The sequence below is a fragment of the Mastigoproctus giganteus genome, chromosome 11, assembly GCF_048544385.1.
Source record: "Mastigoproctus giganteus isolate SK-2022 chromosome 11, ASM4854438v1, whole genome shotgun sequence".
Classification (NCBI taxonomy): domain Eukaryota; kingdom Metazoa; phylum Arthropoda; class Arachnida; order Uropygi; family Thelyphonidae; genus Mastigoproctus; species Mastigoproctus giganteus.
The window spans coordinates 8,655,164-8,677,224 of NC_143585.1; the positions used below are offsets into that span (position 1 = coordinate 8,655,164).

The 22,061-nt window shown below is 38.0% G+C and overlaps 1 protein-coding gene across 2 annotated transcripts in view; it reads right to left on the reverse strand.

Annotated features, from left to right (window-relative positions):
* The window catches only part of LOC150077687 (alpha-tocopherol transfer protein-like), a 46,057-nt gene extending 24,391 nt beyond the window's left edge, over positions 1-21,666 (reverse strand). For both annotated transcript variants that reach the window (XR_016547652.1, XM_090385468.1), the window contains exons 1-3: positions 21,537-21,666; positions 7,711-7,861; positions 2,985-3,152 (exon numbers count right to left, since the gene is read on the reverse strand). Coding sequence is in view for 1 of the 2 variants with exons in the window: in XM_090385468.1 (XP_090241594.1) it covers positions 2,985-3,152; positions 7,711-7,855 (313 nt within the window). In the remaining variant the exon portion in view is untranslated. The remainder of the gene's footprint in view (positions 1-2,984; positions 3,153-7,710; positions 7,862-21,536) is intronic.
* Positions 21,667-22,061: the final 395 nt, after the last annotated feature.

Below are 22,061 nucleotides of genomic sequence, written 5' to 3' on the forward strand. Positions count from 1 at the left end.
ATCGCGATCTTCTTTGATTGCACTTCTTCTGCTCCTGGTTGTAGTTATTTTTTCTTGCTGTTCCTCCTCCTGTTCTGGATCCGTTATGTCCGCATTCGTTATTGTTTGTAGTTGGGCGCTCACATCCTGCTTAATTTTTTCTAAGAATGCAGTATCTATCAGGTTCTTCTTGATTATGGTCCGTTTCCAGTCTGCTATTTGCTGTTTGGTGACTTGAACAGTCGGGAATCATTTCCACATCTTGTTGTGTAGTTTCGTCCTGTACATTGTCATGCCTGTCACTAGTTTTGTTACTTCGTATCGTGCTTGCGTGATGAACATATACATTTCGATGCACACCTTCATGCATTGGCTTCTCTTCTTCTTCTTCTTCCCCGTTCCTGAGCAACTAGGGCAGTTGCGCAGAAACACTTCCAGTAGGTCGGGCTGGAGAGGTTTGCCTTCAGTTGTTGTTATTATAATAAAACGTTTTTTCCATTTTAACATTTTTTCCCCAGCAGTTACGAGTACTGGTATTAAGTGCATGTGATAGTTGGTTGTGTCCAGTTATTATTATTATTGTTACTGTTGGTCGAGAAACTTATCTCCTTATCTCCTTGTAGAGAACGGAAAGCTAACGGCCCTAAACATAGAAATAAATACACGTACCAATCTTTTGGAAAGAGTTATAAATACATTTTCCGGTATAACAACAAATATGTCTTGTTTAGCCAAACAATCTGTTAGTGACAGTTCCTCTACAGACAAACCTACATTAAGGCATGATGTGTCCCCTGCCCCGATTATTACAGATGATTCACCTTTGCAGGAAGACATTGCTACTGATACCTCTCTTGTCAGGACCACAGTTCTAAAACATTCAAATGTTTTAGAACTCTGGCATCAATGGTTAATTGCTCTTTACCCCCTTCGCTTGCATCCCTTCCCCTCCTCGGCCATGATGTTCTGGCTCTCTCCAAATGGTCTGGTATCTTCTTAGTTATGCAGCTAGTTACGATGTTGAATATCGTTGGCAGGCAAGTGATCGGACTGTATTTCTCTTATCTTGGTCCTTAGACTTCAAGTATGTGATTCCTTGAGTATTCCGGTGAACTGCTCTGCTATCTGCTTGTGGTGCAAGTGAAATTCTTGTACCAGTAGTTATGGATGTTATCTGTTACTGGGATTTGCCAGTTATGGAACTTACTGATCGATTCTTGTACTTCTTCCTTATCAGTCTGTCATCTCTTCTATGCCCCTCGTTTTCTTCCGTTCTAGTTCTATCTAGGCGATCGGCTGTTATGTCTTACTTCGTTGTTCCATATGTTTTCCCAAATCTCCTCGATCGTTTCCTGCTCTTGTTGTCCGTCACCTTCTTTTCCCTCTTTTCCGATATTCATGCAGAAGGCTTTTTGGTTTTCATAAAAGAAACGGTTGCTTATTTTTCTATGAACTCTCTCTGCATCGGCGTTCTCTTGCTGAAGAGAGGAGGTTCTGCTTCAATGTGTCTAAATATTCTCCTATTCTCTGATTTTGTTCTTCTGTTTGCTGTGGAAGCAAACACGAGACTAAAAATCTTTTTTTTTTATCTTTCTTAAGGATGCTTTTCATTTTATCAAACTACTTCTCACTCATATTACCACATTGGCACTGAGTCAAAATGCTGTCTTGACGCTTGGTTCTTTCATCTTCTGCTTAAGCATTCTTTCCCAAGTTGTCAGCTCTTGTTTTTTCATTTCTTTAATTTCATTAAGGTTTTGGAGATGTCTGATCTAAATCACCTTCCACTCAATTCCTGAACTTTGCATTTCCCCAGTGCATTTCCTCTACCTTTAATAACATAGAGGAAATGCATTACCAATTTGTAAATTATGGAAACAAGTTAAAGGAATAGTTGTCAAAAAAAAGCAAAGCTTGAAACACTCTAGCAATTATTTCATCATATTTTCTTTCTTACTTCTTATTGTAAAATAGTTCACAATGTAATTATAAGTGCTGTTGTAAACCATGCGACACGTGGTTGGTTTTCGAAGGTCTCTGTAATGAAATGTAGAAATATGTCCGATTTATTTATGATGTATCTGTTAAATAACACCGCTGTAATTTCAGATGTTTTTCATATTGTTATTCGTATCTTTTTCATAGGGAACACTCCTTAAAAAGCCTCTGGCTTACGAGTTCTCCCTCCCGTCTTGCTGTTATCTCCCAACAAGCGTAACGCCAAATAGGGATAAATAAATTATCAATTATCAGTTATTGCTGAATCTATTTAAGGGTTATTGCTGAATCTGTCTGAACGTTTGGCCATTGAACGGTTTCGTCAGAACTAGCAAAATGTGATTCTTAATAGGAATTTACTAGCTAACCTCTCACCAATATGACGCATATAAAATTTCCAACATATTCTTTAGTTGCGCATCCTGGGAGTTAATTTCATCTATAAAAACACACGCAACTTTATTTTCTTGAAATAACCAGCTGCGTTTTACAAAAAATCTCCCATTAAGACTCTTGGAAACTCGGTTAACAATCACAGTTTTAATTATGTGTGACAATCCGAGCAAAGAATAATGCACTTCATTTTCCTTGGGACATTTTTAATTTCATTTTACCTTCACTTTAAATTCTGTCTTCAAACCACACGAATTAAGAGGTGTGTACCGTAAAAAAATAAGTTCTTGCTAAAACTTTATGGGCAACGTTCAGTTTATTACAGAGCGCAGGCAGCCTGTACTGCGTGCCAGTTTACCGAGAAATAATTTGCTCAATTTAATTCTCGAAGTTATTTTATTGATATTAACGTTGCGTTTACGTGATCTTACTTATGACATTTACTTGGCTGGCCCTTATTTATAGCTGACCTCATCTGGTTGTTGTTGTTATGGGAGTTTAATGGCGCATAAGCTACTATGGCTATAATGCGCCTCCTCATCTGGTAAAAAGGCCAACTGAAGAGCAATAAAAAATGAATTTATAATTTTTTTTGGAAATCGATGTCAACTTACCAAGTAGCATTTCTTTTAGTTGTTGTAAGCAGGAATCCCTAGTATCGGGGTTCTCGTTTAGTTCTTCCGCTGCTTTCTTTAAATCCGCATCGGTGAGAACTTGATTATCGTGGGACCTGTATGCAATCCGAGTGCCGTCCTCTGATTTCACACGGGGTCGAGGGATGTCTGGAAAGGGGAAAAGTAAAAGATAGGTATCATAGACAATGCCGGTGTATTACAAGTCGCCTTATATACTAAAAAATTTTAATGTGAAAACTAATTAAATCACTAAACACCGAGATATATGTAAATATCATAGAATCAAATATCTAAACACCGAGATATATGTAAATATCATAGATAAATACAAAATAGTTAATGAGTCTTGGCCTTGGACTGCATGGTTATTTTACCCGAAAGTTAGATAGAAATGTATCAGTCTCCTCCTGCCAGTTGAGCTCATGTACTAAACAACCCGTGCCAGACTACAAAAATGCAAGATTTTATGCAGTCCTCTGCATGCAATGTGTGTCTCACTCTCTGCATTATGGATCTCAAGCGGAAACCTCTAAGTTCAATTATCAAAACGGTGGTGCCACAGCAGAATGGAAGCCTCCTCAACGATACACGTTGAGGTAAATGGCCCATAATCTGCCACGCTGGTCCAGTGCGGGTTGACAGATCAACCGTATTTAGTAGTCAGGGGCTTGAACCCCCGGGCTACTCAAAGAGCGTGTACTACTGCACTCCCGCTCCTGACCACACCGCTTACTGTACCTCCCATCTCTATAAGCTCTTCCAGAACTATTTCACAGAGCGCACTATCGTGGTTAAATCCAATCTTCTGCAGATAACTAGACCAACCTCTCGGGGGTGCCCACAGGGTTCTGTCTTGGGCCCTTTGTGTGGAACATGGTCCTGCACAGCTGGCTTTCTAAAACTTTTGAAGGATGCAAAATTGTGGCGTTTGCAGATGACCAGACTATGGTTGTTTCTGGGAAATCACGCTCCGACCTTGAAAACAAAGCAAATCTTGTCCTAGCAGATCTCTACTCCTGGACAGTTCTCAACAAGCTTCAAATCAGTACCAGCAAAGCAAAAATGATGCTTTTTAAATCAAAGCTTGACCTACGTCGCCCACCACAAATCAACATCTCCGGAAAACAGCTTCCTATTGTGACACAGACTAAAGTCCTAGGGGTGATCATTGACCATAAGCTGAGCTTCCTTCCACATCTACAATACCTAGGGGTCAAAACGAAAAGATTTTCAGCTGCAATCATGAGGATCTCCAAGAGCAACTGGGGACTCTCCAACAAAACACTCTCTCTGTATTATAAAGCTGTTTTCATCCCCATTGTGACCTACGCAGCAGGAGCGTGGTTTCACCGGGTTCAACGAGTACATATGAAAGTCAAGGTCAACTCCATTCAACGTGCTATGCTCTTGGCCACGCACAGATTATGCCGAACAGTGTCTACAGCTGCCATCCTGGTGATAGCTGGCACTCTGCCGCTTGATCTATTTGTTATCTTCAGAGGGCTTAACTTCAGAATTAAAAAGAAAATACCAACGAAGATACAGGGCCTAGAACTAAATCTCAATACTGACCCCAAAGCAGAAAGAGCTCGCTGTTATAAGGAACTCGTCAACATTTGGCAGTCTAGATGGAACACCTCACACACACAGGCTCCGTTACCAGAAAATTCCTCCCTGATGTCACTTTCACAACCCTGAAAACGGTAAAGACCTGGCTTTCTCTCACCTTGGAATCCTCCTACTTGGTTACCGGACACGGGTCCCTCAACGAAAAGTTACATCAACTGGGTTTGCTACCAACAGATCGCTGTTTCTGCGGCAGTCCAGAGAATTGGAAACATCTTCTTTTCGAATGCAGGTTGTACGATGACTTAAGAAGGACCCTGCTGCAGGCTGTGCCAGGTATCTCAGAACAGTAACCAGAGCCTCTACTCCAAACACCTGACAATCTAAATGCATTCCAATCCTATGCATCCGAAGTCTTTAAGCGCAGGAAGCAGAGCTACATAATTGTTACTGCACCTAACAATACCTCTTCAGTGACTTAAAGTGTTCTATATTCGCATGCCACCATCTTCTTCATTTTTTTTTTCTTTTCCACGTGCTGTCTGGAGTTCCCACTCTAGTGCAGCCAGTTTATTTATTCATTCATTTTCATTCATTTCATTTCATTCAATTATTTATTTATTTTATTTTATTTATTTTTCTCTTCTTTATTTTCTAAATCAAACTATTCTTTTCTTTATTCTTATTAAATTATTATTTTTCTGATTTATTTCATTTGTTCTTCACGCGCTCTGCTTTGAGATCCCACTCTAGCGCAGCCAATTTATTTACTTATTTTATATCTATTTTTATTATTTTTTATTTTTTTCAACCGCTCTGCTTCGAGTTCCCGCTCTAGTGCTGCCAATTTATTTATTTATTTTATTTTATTATTTTTATTTCTATTTTTATTTTTTATTTTAATTCATTTTTTTTATTATATATATATATATCTTTTTTAATTAATTTTTTTTTCACGCGCTCTGCCTTGAGTTCTCACTCTAGTGCAGCCAATTTAATTAAATTGCTTTTTTCTTCTTCTTCTTCTTATTTATTTATTTTTTATTATTGTTTTTTTTATCATTATTATTTAATATATATATTTTTTATTAATTAATTTATTATTATTATTTTACTCTTTTTTTTTTTTTCCTAACTGCACCACGGGTGGTTTATTTTTATTTTTATTTTTTATGTTATTTTATTTTATTTATTTATTTTTTTTGGGCTCTTCTGACTTTATCTCCTCCCTCTGGAATGGGCCCCCAGAGGAATCTGTTCCACCTTCTGGCAACACTAGGTGGGTCAGAGTCTCTCTTGAGACAGTACGTGTTTTTCTGGGACTGGCCCACCTTCCCGTGGTGTGGACGAGTACCCAGAATCATCTGTCCAGGCGACTGATGCTTCTGGGTAGCCAAGTGGCCAGAACATAACAACAGAACACACACATAATACACACAAACGTACGTCACACACATATCTGGCCCATTTGTAGTAATACTGTTCTTCACAGAGACACAAGGCGGAGTTGAACAAACGTTCTAGGTGCCGCCCTTACATATACACATGTCCACATGTCCACATGACCACACCGCTTCTGAGGCTAATACTTTCACTCAACTATCAAGTCAGACTTGAATATATATCACACAGACCAACCCCATAAAGGGAAGTTTATATATATTAAAAGACTGATTTAAGTGATCTGTTATGCTAGAGCTTATGTTCAATGCAAAATCGTTCTTAACATAATTCGTTTGAGTGTATTCTGAAATGTAGTGATGATACAAATTCCCTAACAGAAAAACACTACGTTTCTGAAATTTGAATGCCAGGATGCTAAAGAGAGAAAATCTTCTCTCATTAGGCCTCTAAAGATAGAAGACAATAATTGTTTGCTTGTTTGGACGCTACAGTGGAATATATATTCAAGGCAGAATTCAAAATACACTACCTAGTGCAAAAGTTAATCTACCATTTACAAAAATCATTTAAAGTTTGAGAAAATGAAAAAATGAAAGTACACACAGATTACCAATTACGATAAACTATAAAATAACAAAATAGACACAGGAGCTTTTAAGAAGTTTATCCTGTCTTATAATTGTAACTACTACAGGTTGTGGTCGAGTGGTTAGTGTACTCAGCCATTAAAGGAGGTTGCTGGTTCTAGCCGGCCACAAAAATGCACGACCCATCGTGAACTGAGGAGCTGAAAATCTACCTACCGTTACAATTCGAGGAATGGGCGTGAGCTCAACTGAATGCAGAAAAAAGTTTCTCAGTTGAAGATTGATGGATAAAACAGGAACTTTAACTACTCTAATAAGTAGCGGAAAGTAATTACCGATTATTTTTAAATCAGAAGCTTTAAAGGAAAAATCAGAAAAAAATACTGATTTTTCGTAATCGTTCTTAGAATGGTAAAGGCGTTTGGACACCAAAATCTTTTATTGGAAGACACCTTGAACCACACTTTATAGCGGGAAAAATTTCTTACAAAAAATAACTTGTAGACTGAGAAAACACCCATTGTAAATGGAAACATTCCTCTTGAAGAAGAAGAACAATTAGTTTTTCATCCCACCAAAGCAACTGTGGCAATGTAACAACTCATTCGATAAGAAAACAGAAGCAAGAGGACAAAAAGAAAGTTTATTACAGCTAGACCAGTCATTATTATTCACTTGTCGAAGAAAGGAATCCTGAATTTTCAAACTAGCAAATGTTGACAAGCAAGCACAAACTCTCATCTAAACTGGTATTTATTCTGGGTAATTTTACTGTTTGAAGTTTTGTAAGAGATTCAGAGGATTTCTAAGGGAGTTTTAGTTTCGAGTAATATGAGCGTTTTGGATACTCACTAGCCACCTCCGAATATTCGACGAGGGTGGTGTTCACTGCTGACAAGATGTCCACCGACCTTCTCCCCTGAACCGCTCTATTGGACGTTGGTAAAGTGGCTAATATTATCTTCGCTTACTGAAATTATTTATCCAAATATTTACTGAAATTATTTATCCAAATAATTACAGTTTCAAAAAAATTCCATTTCGATAACAAAATAATTTCAACGTACATATAGTATCTTAACTGGTCAATCATAATTCTATGGCATTCAAAGGTCATTTGTGATTTCGTAAATTAAGAGTAAACTTACCAGACGCTGTTTGGCTCAGTTGTTTCAAGTAGGAATCTCTTTTTTCGGAGTTCTCACATACCTCTTTCACTTCTCTGTCGATATCTTTGTCCGTCAGAAAATGGTCCTCAGAAAGTGGCTTGAACGAAATCCCTCTGCACGCCATTGAACACTATGAGAAAAAGAACGATGAATATCAGTAATGGCAGAAATGATATATGGATGGAACTACAATAGATCGAAACCGTAGAAAAGTATAATATGCTTTCCAAATTATGTTTAAAATATCGGTTTAAATATAATTTAAGTTTTCTCATTTTCGTAAAAGGCACCGTGGCTGACTCATAGTGGAAACAATGGGTCGACATTGTTTTTCTAGCTATTGTCTGAAAAAAACGAGGATGAAGTCAGACTAAAGGAATGTCAGAATAGAATAAAATTGCTTCCCTCGTTGTTCTCATTGACTTCTGGCAAAGCCCTGGGATCGATCCAGTTATACACTGGTGTGCAAAATTTAAGGACCAGTCAGGTTTTCACTTGTAGCTTCTCATAGGAGTCGCCTGGATAAGGGAACGGCATACCAAAAGAACATTGTGAGGTACACAAATGATGAGCGAAACAACACCGACACAACAACGGAGACTAAACGGTACAGAGGGACGTTATTCAAAAATGGCAACATAGCACTGTCTGCTATGATACAAATGGATCACTGATAAAGATGGAACAAAGGGAAGAGGTGGTCCTCAGTAGGAGATATGGCTACCCTAACGTCGATGCAGGCTTTGCACAGCCTGTCCATACTTAAAACAATGTTGTTGATAAGTTCTTGCGATAACATTGTCCATTCCTCAGTCAGCGCCATTTTCAGCTGGTGAACATTTTCTGGTGGGTGTGGACGTGTCGCTAGGCGTCTCCCCAGACCGTCCCATATGTGTTCGATAGGATTTAGATCGATGGAACTGGCAGGCCAATCCAAACGAACAATGTCCTCACTTTCCAAAAGCATATCAACAGCTGCAGTGCGATGGGGTGTGGCGTTATCATCCATAAACACGAACTCGGAGCCAATGACACCTCGTAACAGACACATATGGGGAAGGATTACCTCAGTAAAGTAGCGTGCACCGGTTACAGTACCGCCTTCCAGTATCTGGAGTTGTGTACGTCCATCCAAGATAACGCCTCCCCAGAACACCTCGACCGCCATATAGATCCGTTTCCGTGATGTTTGCAGGGTAATATGTCAACTTCTCGCCAGATTAGTTGACGTCCAGAATCACTGCTGAGACTGAATCTGCTCTCATCAGTAAAGAGTACCTTAAGTAAAGATTTTGTGGCTGTAACCTTTAGAAATAGTGTTGGTCCTTACGTGTTGCACACCAGTGTATGTAATTAAACTTAGTTGAAGCTTCTGGAGTGTGAGGCTTCTGGAGTGTGAAGCTTCTGGAGTGTACTGAACTGTGAGGCTGAATATTTTGATTCTTTAATTTTTAATATTTTTATTCCATAAATTTCAGACCTACACCTGTGTTCTTGTACTCTGCATTACCATTATTTAGGCCTACCGAAATTGAATGTACGAAATATCTGTTTATTTACATGGTTTGCGTAATTTGAATGAAATATTTGTTTATTTACGTGTCACCAATTTACAACCACCTGGCTGGAAGGGTAGGTGGTATATACGTACGCGTAGATCATTGCGCAAATAGTTGATGCTTATCAGGATATGGCCTGCGACTAACTCTTAAGGTTCTTATTAATATAATTTTATTTCAAGTTTAAGATGTTCACTGGAAACCAACCAACCAAATAGGTTGTTGATCGATCTATGAAGTGACCGTGTTGTGAAAATATTGCCCATTAAGTGAAAAAAAAAAAAAAAAAAAGAAACGATGGCATTTCACAAAAATTATCTTTTATCGAACTTTATTTCATGCTAACCCGAGATTTTCGTGGTGTTCAACTTTTTCGTTACACATTATCGGTTGATAAAGAGGATGTCACTTCTCTTTTCCACTTTTCTAAATGTTATTTCTGCAGACTTCGATTTTCCATCTGATGTATTGTTTGCTGTCTTTGATTTGATTTCTTTGCTTGTTTTCTTATTTGTTGCTGTGTCCTTTGATGCATATATGATATTTTGACCCTTCAGCGTATGACTCGACTTGAGAACGTACAGCTCTGAGGGACCCTTCAGCATATGACTCAAATTGAAAACGTACAGCTATGAGGGACTGCAGCAACGTTGTTGCAAATAAGAGTTGTGGCAGTGCCTTCCTCTTTTCTCATACATATATTACTGGGTACCACATTCATTGGCCAGAAAATTAAAAACTATTTGCAGGCTGGCATCAGTCGTTTTAGGGACCACATTTACTCTATCACTAGCCGTCTCACAGTAGAGAAATGGCAACTTACTGAAACAAGTGTCCCACCACAAAACTACAAGTTCCTGCCAAGATACTTAGTGTCTACGAAGAAGCAATCGAAGAAATAAAAAAACTAATTATAACAGTTGTAAAATACAATAAAAATTCCTCAATAGCAATGACGAATATTTATTTCATTTTGGAGGTGACAGAGGAAAATGAATATCACTTAAGAAAACACAATAACACTTAGAGGGTGGCCATATTAATACAAGTATTAAGTATTCACAGCATCAACATGGATCCAAGACAAAATGGCAACAGATTCTGCAAACAAAATCTCCAACAGGGCAACCTCCCTAAAAACCGCACCTAAAAAGAGCTCTACAGAATCACCAAATTCATGCAGGCGAGACTACCAAATGTAATGCAGGAGATGGCCTCAAACTCCCTAATAATAGTAGGTAATCCGACAGTCAACTTGAGCAGCTGCAGAAGTCAACAGTAACTATTTATACTATCATGCTCAGTAGTAGTACAAGTTAACCATGGTTATCTGAAATTTGAAATCGGCAGCTATTTGCTTTCAGAGAAAGGGTATGTCCAGGCTCACCGGCTGCAGTGTATGAAGCACGTGAAGAAATAATGTCTTGGCATTTTAATTATTACTCAATAATTGTATTTTTTATTTTATTATTATTATTATTATCCGTTTATTTCCATAAGGAAACCACCCCGGGACGGCAAAGTGCCAGGAGGGTGCTAAGTACATATCAGGGTACGAGATACTACGTGCAGTGGGTTACATATACTGAACACGTAGTCTCGTCCCGAAATACATTTTATACACATTTTATGTTTAATATATATAGTATTTACACATTGATGATTCTGTACATACATTATACAACTGATATATTTACAATTCACTAATAATTCCATCTATAAATTACATATTTACATAACTGTTACAGAAGGTATATTTTTACAGTCAACAAATTATTATTGTTCTTAAAGCAGAAAGTTTCTCTTTTACTCTAAATTCTTTGGTACTTTGCAGCCGATTCATATTTCGGTAAGTCTATACGAATCCTGGAAGATCTCTTTCCGGTATGTTGCATCCTCACACAGTTTTTCGGCATCTATGTGTAGTGAGTTAAATATTTTCGCTGCATTTGACGGGAAGAATCTTTGCAGGCTACTAAGATTGTTCAGGACTGGACGCAGTGGATTATTTACTTCCCCGCAACGTCTAGCAGTGGCACGCGGTTTGACTAGAATATTATCCAGGACTGGAGCATCCACTCTGCCTGTGAGCATTTGTGCGAGAGTGTGTATGTTCCTGTTAATTGTCCGCTGCATCCAGGGTGTGATGTTAAGGTTTGAGTAGAGAATGGCCCTTGAGATAGTAAAAGGGTGGCCAGCAATTTCAATACACCAAAAAGGAAAAAGGAAGGGAAGCAATGCTGATTTCATGCCATGGCGACATCTTTTGGCAGGTGACACGACACCAAAGCTCAATATTAGGAATGCCAAACTATGACGATTCTATGCTGTTTGAATCTGTAAATCAAAATTTAGAAACGATGGAAACAGCATTCCTGCATGGCATGAATTCGACCTGTTGAGCGCAGGAATTCATTGAGATAGTATTTTAACACTCCTATTTGAGAATTGCCTAGATCTCCTTTAGATTAGCTGTTTTCTGAGGTTTACCGTGGTTATTTCGTTTCGCATGATCCATATCTTCAAGATGGAATTCATGTTCAGCAATTGCTCAAGCATGGTGGATTCTGGAGTGACACGCATACTGTTTCTGTATATTCCACTCTTCATATATTTTTCTCAATATATTATTCTGTCTTAACCTGTAGGTAGCGCAGTGGTTATAATCACTGTCCTCTCTACACCGGTGGAAAAAGCTCTGATTCCAACCTGTCAATGATGCGAGGAACTTTTATGGGTATTTTTTAATCTGGAGCTGAGTTAGTCGGTCTCAGGCAAAGACAGCAGGCTTTCCTCCGGGGAAACTCGGGTTTGTCGTGCAGAAACAGGCAAACGAATCAGAGAACACGCAATTTACAGGCATAATATACACGAATAATTTAGATAATTTTGAAGGGGCCCTAATATAACAGTTAATACATTATTACATTCTATTTATTGATGGTGTAGCTTCTTGCTACTCCATCAATAAATCACCAAGAAGCAGTTAAATTTTTGAAGTTTCTCTGGTTTTAAAAGACCCTTAAAGAATGCCGTTTATTGTTGTTAATTATGAACGGGTCCTCTCTAGGTACTAAAGAGGATCCGTTGATAATGAACGGATCCTCTTTCCAGAATCACCTCCTCAGAACACTTTTTTGATCTTGGGAATTTTGGGACATTAATTATTATTTTGTATTTATCTTTTTCTAGCCTTACTGAACATTTCCAGAAAACTTGAAAACGGCTTTGAGGTAATCAACGTTTATAAACTCTTGTGTTTAGAAGTGCCTTGCGGCTGTCTGGGTTTTCTCAAATTCTGAAACCAAACTCCCGCTTCAATAGGAACCAATTAAGGACAACATTAGAACCATGACCATATTTCAGGGTTATCATGCCTTACAAACAATTCATCACGGAATCATTCAAAATTTACCGCTGCAGCATTAAATTATTTTCTGCAGATTATTTGAATATCGAGGTCAAACGAACTGGAAAGCTTGTTTTGATTTCATTATATGCCCTCCAACAAAAGCAGCAAAACTAAGCCACGCATTTTCATCCGATTTAAAAATTAAGAAGATAAACGAATTAAAAGTTTCTTTTCGTGAAGTGAAACCTGTTATACCTGTTATTTAGGCCTGATGGCGTACTTAGAGGGGGAAAAATTGAATTACACACAAACCGTAAAGAAATTTAAGCGTTTTAACAACGAACCATCAAAAGGGGAAAAAATGCAGAAATAGAAAATAAAGGGAAAACCTGCGTATTTGAAAGAGAACGCGACGATAATTAAGGGAAGCAGTAAGGACAACTTTGAGCCATTTACTTGAAATTGCAAGGTAAACAATTATACAGCCTTGATGAGAATTTTAGTATGCTCGATTCGTAGCATCGATTTTCGTTCTATGGAAATGTGCCCGCTTATCTCATTCCTCCTTTTAAAAAGGATTTCCAACAGTATTTGATGAAACTGTCCATTTGGGAATGTTATGAAAACTGAATTCAACTTCTCGCACTGTACATACAACGGCTGTAGCGATCTCCAAATACATAAATAAATATATATATATTTATTAATAAATTAATTAGCTAATTAATTACTGCAGTGTTCTAGAGCACGGACAGCATTCCTGAATACTCCATCTCAAATCCTGAATATTCCATCAATATAAAAAAAATACTCCACCATAACTGGGAAAATCCTTAGATGGATAGAAGGATGGCTTCAGGGCAGGAGGCAGAGGGTTGTGATAAATGGCTATTCCTCAGATTGGGTTGATGTAAGAAGTGGGGTTCCCCAAGGATCAGTATTAGGACCACTGTTGTTTTTAATTTTCATAAACGACATTGATGAAGGGATAGAGGGCGTGATGTCTAAATTTGCAGATGATGTTAAAATTGGGAGAGTAGTTAATGATCACTGTCAAGCTGGGCTTCTTCAGAGAGACCTAGATAGATTTCAGGAATGGTCAGAAAAATGGCAGCTGTGCTTTAATCCAACAAAGTGTAAGGTATTACACCTGGGAAACAGTAATCCCAAAAAAACTTATTCACTTGGTGGAGTTCAGCTAAAGCCAGTACTGGAGGAAAGGGACTTGGGTGTTACGATACGGTCAGACATGAAATTCTCTGAGCATTGTAAACAGGTTGCAAGGAAGGCCCATGGTGTCCTATCGATGATCTATCGAACTTTTGCAAGTAGAGATAGGGACGTGATAATCCCATTATATAAGGCTTATGTTAGACCACACTTGGAATACTGTGTTCAAGTATGGAGACCGCACCTAAAGAAAGACATCGAACTTCTTGAAAGGGTGCAAAGAAGGGTAACTCGCCTGGTGAGATCGGCAAAAGGGCGGCCTTATGAAGAAAGACTTCGAATATGTGGGTTGCAGAGTTTGGAAACTAGACACCTTAGAGGAGATTTGATTGAGGTGTTTAAGGCTCTGAGAGGCATCAGTAAAATGAATGAGGACAAAATTTTCAAGATTATACATGATGCTAGAACTAGGGGACATAAATTCAAGTTACGGGGGGAAATGTTTAGATTGGATTGCAGGAAGTTCTATTTTAGCCAGCGAGTTATAAATTACTGGAATAAGTTGCCTTCATGGGTGGTAGAGGCCGACAGTTTGGGGAAATTCAAAGGTCATCTGCATAGTACTTTCGGGTAAGGGAAGCACATAGGATGATAGGTTTAATTTCCTTTTTATTTATTTTTTATTTTATTTTTTTTATTTATTAATTATTGTTATTTAGTTATTTATTTTATTTATTAATTTTTTTTATTATTATTTTTTTTTGTTTTTATCATTGTTTTGTTCGGATTTTTTTTTTTTTTTTTTTGGCTGGTGCAGCATAAGCCATAGGCTTTCTTGCACCAAGCGGCCGTTACTAATACTAATACTAATACTAATTAATTCCATGTGAAAGGATGAATGAGTCTTGTGCGCTCGCGCTGGCTAAGCCTGTACAAATTGCTCTACCGTGCACTCTGATTCTAATCAGTACGTATTCAGTAGCGACCGGCTTCCTCCTGGCAAGGACGGTAATCGGAAATTGACTCCCTGTTGATTGTCATTTCCTGGTTGATAACTGGACAGTCGACAACATATCCACACTTGTTAACAGTCACTCTACAAAACTGTTATTTTACTCCACCCGAATAATTATATTTCGGCCACCCGAATAATTAAATTCATCTACCGTGCTCTGTCAGGAATTCTTCTTCATCTGTTGTTATTTAGTTGTCATATTGAGTCCAATCAGGCACTATTTTCTTTGGTTTGGTCCATTTTGTTGGAATGCTATTTCTGTTCTTCTTCTTGAGAACAGGTCTTACGCTTAGCAGCTGAAGGCTATATATTCCTCAGCGGTGTCCAAGAGATGTTCTTGACTGCTTGGTAAATATTTAACCCTTGCAATTAGTAGGCTTCTCAGATCTTCGTACAGTTCGCCTCATGCATGAGATGTTTCCTGCTCTCCGCAGGCATAATTGGATTCTTCAATAATTCCCATCGCGTTTAATTTTGCCTGACAGGGCCCATAGCCTGTGAGAAGGTATGTTGTGTTTAGGTCCTGGTAGAACCATTGGATGTATTCTACTGAACTGCGTGATGAATTTCCGCGTTATTTCTCCTTTGTCCGACTCAGTCCATCTATTCTGCCAGGTTTGCAGCAGGTGAACCGCTTTCCTGTTTCTCATTCTTAAGAGTGTTGGTAACGTCTATAATGAAGCCGCTCATGGAGGCTGGTGTTGCTTTTGACAGTAGGTACGTGAGTCCGCAGCGGGTCACCTCAAGATATATCGGGAGGACCTCTGCCAGTACCTGTAATGCTTACGTGCTCACCTTGCTGCACGCCCTCGTGGTTGTGAGCAAGATGCTATGCTGGATTGTCCATAAGATTCTTTTATTCACTTCAGATGCACACTAACAAATAATCATAGTAACAACGTTGGATGTGTTAGGGTAACAATGATCCTTAGAGCTCGTGGGTAGCACAGTTCATTGAATCACTGTCCTCCCTACATTGGGTGGGAAAGACATGAATTTGAATCTCATCGATTACTCGATGAATTTTTATGATCCTTTTTGACAAAGCTTTTTTAACAAAGCCTTTTTCACTTCGTTAGTCGGTCTCAGGCGAGGCAGCAACGATTTTACTTTCTGACAGAAACTCGGGTTTTTCGTTCGCAAACTGCAAATCGACCACAGAACACACGCAATTTACAGACATATTATACTCGACGCAATATGGCCTAGGTTGATGATGTACCTAAAATTCCTACAATAACCACAAAGAACGTGAAAAGAAATTCAAACTAGTATCACATTAGGGCCACCCAAGATCTAAATCTGCCCATGTGTGATATGTCCATCAATCTCTTGCGTTCTGTGGTCGATTTGCCTGCTTTACTGTACGCGAAATTCAAGTTTTCGGGGAGACAAATCCTTGCTATCAATGCCTGAAATCGATTAACTTAGGCACGAAAAAAAAAAAAAAAGCCAATGAAATTTCCTCAGGTGATTGACGGGATTCGTAGCCCCGAAATTGAGTTACGCTGGTTATAACAACTGTATAACCCGCGCAGACAACGCCGGCATAATAGTATTAGTATTAGTAACGGCCGCATGGTGCAAGAAAGCCTATGGCTTATGCTGCACCAGCCAAAAAAAAAAAAATCCGAACAAAACAATGATAAAAACAAAAAAAAATAATAATAAAAAAAATTAATAAATAAAATAAATAACTAAATAACAATAATTAATAAATAAAAAAATAAAATAAAAAATAAATAAAAAGGAAATTAAACCTATGCGCTTCCCTTACCCGAAAGTACTATCCAGATGACCTTTGAATTTCCCCAAACTGTCGGCCTCTACCACCCATGAAGGCAACTTATTCCAATAATTTATAACTCGCTGGCGAAAATAAAACTTCCTGCAGTCCAATCTAAACATTTCCCCCCGTAACTTGAATTTATGTCCCCTACTTCTAACATCATTTATAATCTTGAAAATTTTGTCCTCATTCATTTTACTGATGCCTCTCAGAGCCTTAAACACCTCAATCAAATCTCCTCTAAGGTGTCTAGTTTCCAAACTCTGCAACCCACATATTCGAAGTCTTTCTTCATAAGGACGCCCTTTTGCCGATCTCACCAGGCGAGTTACCCTTCTTTGCACCCTTTCAAGAAGCTCGATGTCTTTCTTTAGGTGCGGTCTTCCTACTTGAACACAGTATTCCAAGTGTGGTCTAACATAAAACTCATATAATGGGATTATCACGTCCAACTTGGAATTCTATATTCACCCAACTTGGAATTCTTCTCGTGGAGTATTTTTTTAATGGTATATACGCATTCAAGGCATCTGTGATTAATGTTTTAAAAGCGTACCACAGTTCAATTGTATTCATTCTCTGCGCGATATCTACCCAGTTAATAGAGGCCATGTAGTACCTTAAGGCATCGTAATTTCCTTTTCTGAAATTAAAACCCATTCCTTTGCCTTTTACTTCTGTTACCTCTCTCGTCATCATCCACCGTAAAACTCCCAGCATATCGATTGGCCTCCGAATTTCACCAATATCAATCCCATAGAGCAGTTGTGGGACACTATGTAAAGGCATATCAAGCGTCTGGATACTCCAATCACCCCCATACCTGCATTGCTGTCCGCATTACACACAGCTTGGTTGGCCATACCTCCCGAACGCTTCCGACACCTTGTTGAATCAATGCCACGTCAGATAGTTGCTGTACTGAGCGCAAAAGGAGGACCTGCGATGTATTAGGTAGGTGGTTATAATTCATTGATCACTGAGTGTACATGTCTGTACCACTGTGTTTGTATATTCAAGGAACTATTTTTGGAAGAAAAATCCGGAAATAATTAAGAGGAGAATCCTACTTGCTCGGTTTGAGATAGGACGGAAGGTTACATTTATAGTATATAATACTCCTTGTACTTCTGAATGTGAGTTCCTTTCTGGCTTCAGGAGATTTTCAATTAAAACTGTTAAATGTAAAAAAATTTCAAATCTTCATTAGAATTCGATTTCAATCAGTCTACCATTATTGATCTCAATTCATTAAATGTAGAAGAATATGTTCACTATATTCATTCATCTATTTTTAGGGCTTGTCTGCACGTAGGAAATTAAGTAGATCTAAGATTGTTAATTGGTGGCCTCAGGAATTGAGTAGAATGAGACCCCAGGTATACATTTCCAGGCGAAATTTTCAAAGGCACAGGGACTGGAATACCCAGGAGGTTGATATGTTTAGACGTGAGTATATGGAAAAACGAAAAATTTATCATAAGGAGATAAGGTAACAAAAATTAACAATTTAGAGAAATTTGGTCTCTACTGTTGGAAACACGGAACCTTGGGGACTTATTTATCGCGTGAATCGTAACAAATTAATTGGTAATGATGTATATTATGCAGTAACATCTGGTCAAGCTGAGTCAGTTGATTGATATGTTACAATTAAATTTATAACTAAGCATTTGTTTCCAGAAGATAATTTAGAATTAGAGAATACTGATCAGGTCAAGATCCATCAGGATAATAGTTCATACGTTGATGATTTCACTGTTGAACTTTTCTCTTGGACGGAATTATCAGCTGCAGTTGCAAAATTAAAAGTTAATAGATGTCCAGGCATTTGATCTTGTTGAAATTACGGCGATTATAAAATTCTTCTAATTTAATCCTGATATTCTGTTAAATATTTTTAACAAATGTTTATTGGCAGGAGTTATCCGAAATGTGTGGAAGATAGCATTACTGAAGATTATACAAAAACCTGGAAAGCTGACATCTGATCCTAGGGCATACTGTCCTATTTCATTGCTATCAAATATGGGAAACTAATTGAGAGACTTTTGGTTCCAAGAATATATGATAAGTTGTTGACACAGGATTTAAGCTCTGCACGTTAATATGGTTGTAAGAAAGGATCTTCCGCAGAAAATGCTATTGTTGATTTGAGAAGACTGCAGATCTTCACAATTTGAAATGTGGACTTTGAGGATGCTTTCCACACCTTGTGGTGGGAGAGTGCCCTCGGGTCCCTAAGATTGGCTAAGTGTGATAATTATGTTTATTCAGTGATTAGATCGTATTTGAAGCGTAATTATATTATGGTCAGAGCTCAAACTCAGACTTATAAGAAGACTGTTTATAGACGGTGTCTGCAGAGATCAGTTCTTGGTCCTATCTTTTGGAATATTGTACTGGATCAGTGGCTTATAAAAGATTTTGAATCTATTTATTCCTTGGCATATGCAGATGATCCTGTGGTTTGTATACCAGGAATATCTAGAAATAATTTGGAAGAATTAGCTAAATTTGGCGTCAATAAATAAGCTTAAACTATCAACATCTAAAACAAAGATAATGGTTTTTAGGAAAAGAGTTGATATTCTCCGACCACCTAGGGTTTTTGTTTCAAATAAGTTGATTCCCTATATGCAAAATCTGAAATATTTGGAAAGCAGTCTGGATGATTAGTTAAATTTCAGCTTGCATGTGAATAATCCTGTTGAAAAAGTCAGAAATTTTACTGATACTCTCTTCAGGGTATCCAGGTTTGACTTGAGACTAAATAAAAGAAGTCTTCGATTATGTTATACTGCAGTATTTCTACCAACCGTGCCTTATGCCTCTAGAGTGTGGGAGCACAGAATTGCTATCGTTAGAACGAGGAACAAACTGATTTCCTTACAGCGGTCAATGTTATTGGCCATAACAAGAGTAGCAAGAACGGTGTCCAATAATGCATTATAGGTGATGGCTGGTGCAATTCCTTTAGATATGTATATTGCATATAGAGGAATTTTGTAGCGGTTAAATAAGCGTCTGCGCGAGTAGCACTGTGATATGGTCACAACACCGGGTGGAAAAGGCCCAGGTTCGAATCCATCCTGTTGATGATGCAAGGAACTTTAATGGGCTTTTTTCACTCCGTGACTGAGTTAGTCGGTCTCAGGCGTAGAGAGAAAGGTTATCCCCCCAGAAAATGAGGTTGTTTTCGTTCAGAAAAACAGGCAAACCGACCACAGAACACACGCAAGTTACAGACAGTATACATGTACGCAAGGCGCCTCCGTAGCCAGGTGGGCAGGAGCAGCAGTGCGTAGCCACGCTTCTTGATTAGACCGGGGTTCGAGCCCGTGTCCACCAAATACGGAGGATGCGGAAAGGTCAGGGAATGATCATCGCATATCCTCGGAGCAATATGGCCTTAGTTGCTAATGATCCTAAAAAACTAAAGAACAACAACATGTACGGGTATATGTAAGAAATTACAGGTGGCACTGTATAATAATAATTTGAAGATTTTTTTTTTTTTTTTTGATTAAAAAATGAAGTCTCTATCAATTATGGACATATCTGGAGATCGTCAATTCCAATTTAAAATTAATAAACGATTATTTGGAACACGTTTGTTACTGTTTGGCAAAACAGGTGGGATTCGAGTGATTCTGGTTACCCGTCTTGTCTTTTCTTTAAAGATGTTAACTTCAATGCAGATAAGAAGAATTCTTGGTTTTTCCCTAGAATGTTTACATCTTTTTTACTTACAATGTATTAAAGAAAATCTGCGTCGATTTAATTTAGAATCAGATCTTTTCTGTACTTTTGGTGAAGTATAAAACTGGTTGCATATTTTTCTTTACTGTCCTGTATATGAGGTGAATATATAAATAAATAAATAAATAAATAAGATCTTTATTGTACAGTACATCGGTACACGCAGGTACCACGACCATACAATACCCTTCACGGCACCATGCCAGGGGTTAACAAACGGCAGAGATAACCTCGCCGGAATTATAAAGATTAATTTTTAAAAAATTAATTAAAATTAAAAAATTAAAATATTAATTAAAATTAAAAGATTAATTAATAAAAAAAAAAAAAAAAGTACTCATAGCAGATAACATTGACTTGAAAGGAAAACTAATACAAAAATAACAAGTTGTGATAACAAAAGATTTTCCTCGAGTCCAGTTTTCTGAGAGTCTCTTGCCCCGCCAAACCGATCTGAGATCAGTTGGTAGTTGTGGAGACCACGTGCAGATCTAGGATGATCCGTCTATACTTTTTATCATCTATGATTTTAAATAAGTCAGCATCCAAGGATTGAACCAGGTGGAGCTTCTGATAAGGGAGGAACCGATCTTTCAAATGTAGTCTCGAAGGAAGAGCAAGAAGCTTGGGAGTGGAGCGGAGACCTGGTTGGGGAATCCGCCAGCACACGGTGTCCCAAACGTTGGGTGCTGAGACTCTCCCGGAAATCATTTTTACGGTGAAGATGAGTCTTCTCTCGTGCATTAATGCTGAAAATAATGCTGAAAAATTAGCATTAATGCTGAAAATCTTTCTTATTTACAGCTGTACCTGATTTACGTGAAGATAATGTGTTTGTTCTCCTGAGCTCGCAAAACACTTATAATGCATTGCAAAACTTTGCATCTAGTGCGTTCTTGAAAATGAAAATTATTATGAAACTGTCTGTGGGGGTAATAAACGTATAAAATTCCAACGGCTGTACTGAAGGCCAAGAACAAGATAATGTTTCAAGATTAAGTGGCAAAAAAAAAAAAAATAAAATAAAATCAAGCAGCATCAAACGCACATTTCATTAAGTATTTCAGCTCATTAATATTATTTAAAAAATGCAAGAATGCATTTTTATGTGATCTGAGAAAAGTACATAAAACGGCTTGATTAAAAGAGTAATCTTACCTTGCACAGTTCAACTGAAGACCTCTTTAGAGCAGATCGTTACACTGTGATCAAATATTTATCTCCACTCCAACCTGTGTAATTCTGGCTGATTGCAAGAATTCTTGTCGACTGATTACGGTATTGGTGTCAACTGGCTCTGTTTTGCGTTGCTCTTAGTCAGCATAACGAAAAACATGTTTGACCTTGGCGAAAACTGGAAATGAACGCAATACCTCCACTTTCTGGTTCTTCTTCAGAAATTGAACACATGATATCAGACAAGGTTAATTTTCTCTTTTGATATTTATTGCACCCTCAATGTTTCAAGATTAAGTGGCAAAAAAAAGTGATCAAGCAGCACATTTCATTATAAGTATTTCAGCTTATTAACATTATTTAAAACATGCAAAATGATGAGAGCTAAATCATTTTAAAAGTCTAATGTGAAACCTGACATCTCGTCTTAGATAATTTGTTTGTGAAGGCACTCAGTTTGCCGAAAATGTTATGAATCTAGTGGGAAATTCTCTATGCCTTAGTGTA